The 3,137-nt window shown below is 31.4% G+C and overlaps 1 protein-coding gene across 2 annotated transcripts in view; it reads right to left on the reverse strand.

Moving 5' to 3' along the window:
• Positions 1-149: 149 nt before the first annotated feature.
• LOC128249941 (uncharacterized) overlaps positions 150-3,137 on the reverse strand; it is a 6,343-nt gene continuing 3,355 nt past the window's right edge. Inside the window, exons 4-5 of one of the 2 annotated variants that reach the window (XM_052974579.1) lie at positions 2,130-2,156; positions 150-683 (exon numbers count right to left, since the gene is read on the reverse strand). In XM_052974579.1, coding sequence (XP_052830539.1) covers positions 597-683; positions 2,130-2,156 — 114 coding nt within the window. In that variant the 3' untranslated portion in view covers positions 150-596. Of the gene's footprint in view, positions 684-1,642; positions 1,775-2,129; positions 2,157-3,137 lie in introns of those variants that run through there. The other variant, XM_052974578.1, reaches the window with a different exon arrangement.

Consider the following 3,137-nt stretch of genomic DNA (forward strand, 5'->3'; position numbering starts at 1 on the left):
ATATATACGTACATATATAAATATATGCATGTACATATATATATATATATATATATTTTCATGAAAGTATTGCAATTTAGATGTTACGCTTCCTGTTAATGAAATAATATTACTTACCGGATATAAGAAGAACAATAAGGATAGATATACTGTGCATGGTGTTTCCTGTAAAATACTAGTTCTGATGTTGTATGTTTCAGTTCCTTGTTAGTTTTCTTTCCTCGATTCACTTCTTCGTTACTTTATCTTACACGATGCAATATAATGTAACAGATGTTTTATTGAGAGTGTAATGTCCTTATAATCTTTTTGTATTTTCATATGTAATGTACAATATTTGACGTTTATATGGTTTATGTGAGAATGTAGCATATTCAGTATTCATTTGCTCTCTATGTATCGACATGCTAAAGCAAAATGGAATGGAGATAAGCTTGTATGAAACCTAATTAATATATACTTGATACATTCATATTGAGCAAAATATTCCAGATGTTGATATTACAGACCTCAACGAACTGAAGTATGAATCCGAGAATATCGCAACCCCACTATGTTGTGAAAAGAAGAGAAAACGACAACATTCCCACAAAATCCTAGTTGGCAAGAACGTATTCAACCACAAATCCAGTTACATATGTCTCACATAGAATGATTGACAAGAATATCAAATCAACAGAAATCTGAAAATTAAAGAAAATATATATGAAAACCATACTTGACATCGAAACCTCCCTACAAACTCTCAAGCAAACAGTACGTGCTTAAGATGCCCGCATAGCCAGGTATTCGTCAAGGATAACAACAATTTTAAAAATAACGCAATCTAGTTTTACAGGAAGATAGGGATAACACCTTTGACAGTGAATTCTGTGCAATTAAAAGAAGTGAATTAATGCTTTTTCAAATACAATACGGCATCTTCTCTTATGGACCGAAAGTCTGTAAACACGGGTCCTATGTTTGTAAAAATCGGTTACTCATCAATAAGATGAACATCAGCCACTGTTAAAAAGAACAGAAGAACTTGTCGATTGCCTGAATAGACTAAAAAAATCTTTCAAAAGTATACTAGCTAAATGGATTACGAAATGTTTGGAAATTTATAAATTAGAGATGCTTCTTATCTGTAAGTATGAGATCATGGAGAACCACTCTGATTTTGACAAGTGACAATGAATCTCTCAATGCCGGAGATCTAAGAATTTCTTGTGGTATTATCAACAGCTCTTTTGTGGTAATATCCACACCTCTTTTGTCTACCCTTAATACCTCTTTCGAAATTGCTCGATGAAGTACAATATAATGTTAGATAAAAATACATGCCTATTCGTATTTTGTGAGATTCCGATATCACAAGAGAAAATATGAGACGAATTTTTACACATTAAGTATCAAATATAATTTAGTTAAGATTTTCAAAACATATCTTTACCTAAACACATTGAGACACGTTTATTTCAATACATATAAAGTGACGTTTCATCAATTAATAATCGTTAGGGCAATGAATAAGTAATATATTTTGTCTTTGAAATAAAACTTATACGTTAATATGTGTTAATCCGTAAACGTTGCTAAATACTCAAATATCAAACAATATAAACGCAAATATGAGACTATAATTTTTTTGAAGACATTTCAAATATTTGGAAAATCAAAAGAAATACAAAATCAAAACATCGAATTTGTATTGCAGCAATTTATTTATTTGGTTTTTCTTAAATAATATCACCAGAAGTGCAGTAAGGATTGTTGATATTGGGGATGCCATCTGTAAAATGAATCATGAAGAAGATTATGCATAAATGGAGAAAGTATTGTGATATGAATTATGCAAATATTTCGTTAAAATATCTTTGCGTTTATGAAATGCTTTGGAGCTTACTTGACAAAACAATGCATTATTTGCCAAAGAAACAAATGAGAAAATGAGAGAATGATGTACCAGTTAAAAAGAATTTTAGCTTGACAGAAGGCAGAGAATTCCTTCTCAGTGTGAATTTGGTCCACGTGGTACATCCCAGATGATACCTATATTCTATATGTTGAAAGACATCTGCCGCTGAGCTATCCACTGTAAGATTTTAACCATTGTTGTAAATATTTAATCACGTGAAATTACGTACCTTATTGTTTCTGGAATTGTTAGTGGCCTGAAAGAAAAAAATGCGAATAAGACGAATGTGAAATTATTATCGGTAACATTTAATTTATCTACACTAGAATGGTTTGGGGTTATCATGATCATTTACTTTAGAAGAGATTATTAGAATCAATGGAACTCACTTCCTGAATTAGATGCGTTCCATCCAATAATGTGAGAATATATAAAAACTAAAAGATAGATTCAGGGTTTATACATAAATGGCATTGTATAGAATTTTGTAAACTCTACAACATGAACTCTGCAAGATACAACAAAAAAGAAATGTTTTAGAATTTTCTTTAAGGTATCACAATTAAATATATTTTTGCGATATTAAGTTTATTCATATCTGAAGCTTTAACATCCGAGTGAAGAAATTTGCTTTGCAGTAATCTTGTATCTTCTATATTGTTTCAGTCATTAGACTGAGGCTATGACATGGCACCACATCAAGAAACTTTAGTCGGATTTATTTTGCATTTTATGCTTGGTACTTAATCTCTCATTGTCACTTGCCGAAGACCAAGTCTACGAACTACTTCCGATGTATTAACACGATATCACAACGGAAATTGAGTTTTTTTTTATTAATGGAAGATGGGGCTGCATGCCACACAGCGAAACGGAATCACTAATGGGTGACTGAAAATAGGATCAAAAAGCTTCCTTCGCCGAGCAAATCTCCTGACATGAACCCAATTGAAAATCCTTGGAGCATATTAGATAGAGCTATACGAAAATCTCGATAGAAACCTCAATCTAATTTTGAATTTTTTACGATTTTTGCGTGAAAAGTAGGCAAAAATTCTACAAGAGAAAATCACAAAGCTCATCAGTTCAATGCCAAAAAGAGTTTCTGAATTAAAAACTGCAAAAGGAATGTCAACTAAATATTAACGTATGTAGTCCTACCTATCGATTACATTACAGTTGTTCGCTTTGCGTATAAAGTAAAAGACTTGAAACTTAAAGATGTCTATTTATTTCC

The sequence above is a fragment of the Octopus bimaculoides genome, chromosome 18, assembly GCF_001194135.2.
Source record: "Octopus bimaculoides isolate UCB-OBI-ISO-001 chromosome 18, ASM119413v2, whole genome shotgun sequence".
Lineage (NCBI taxonomy): Eukaryota > Metazoa > Mollusca > Cephalopoda > Octopoda > Octopodidae > Octopus > Octopus bimaculoides.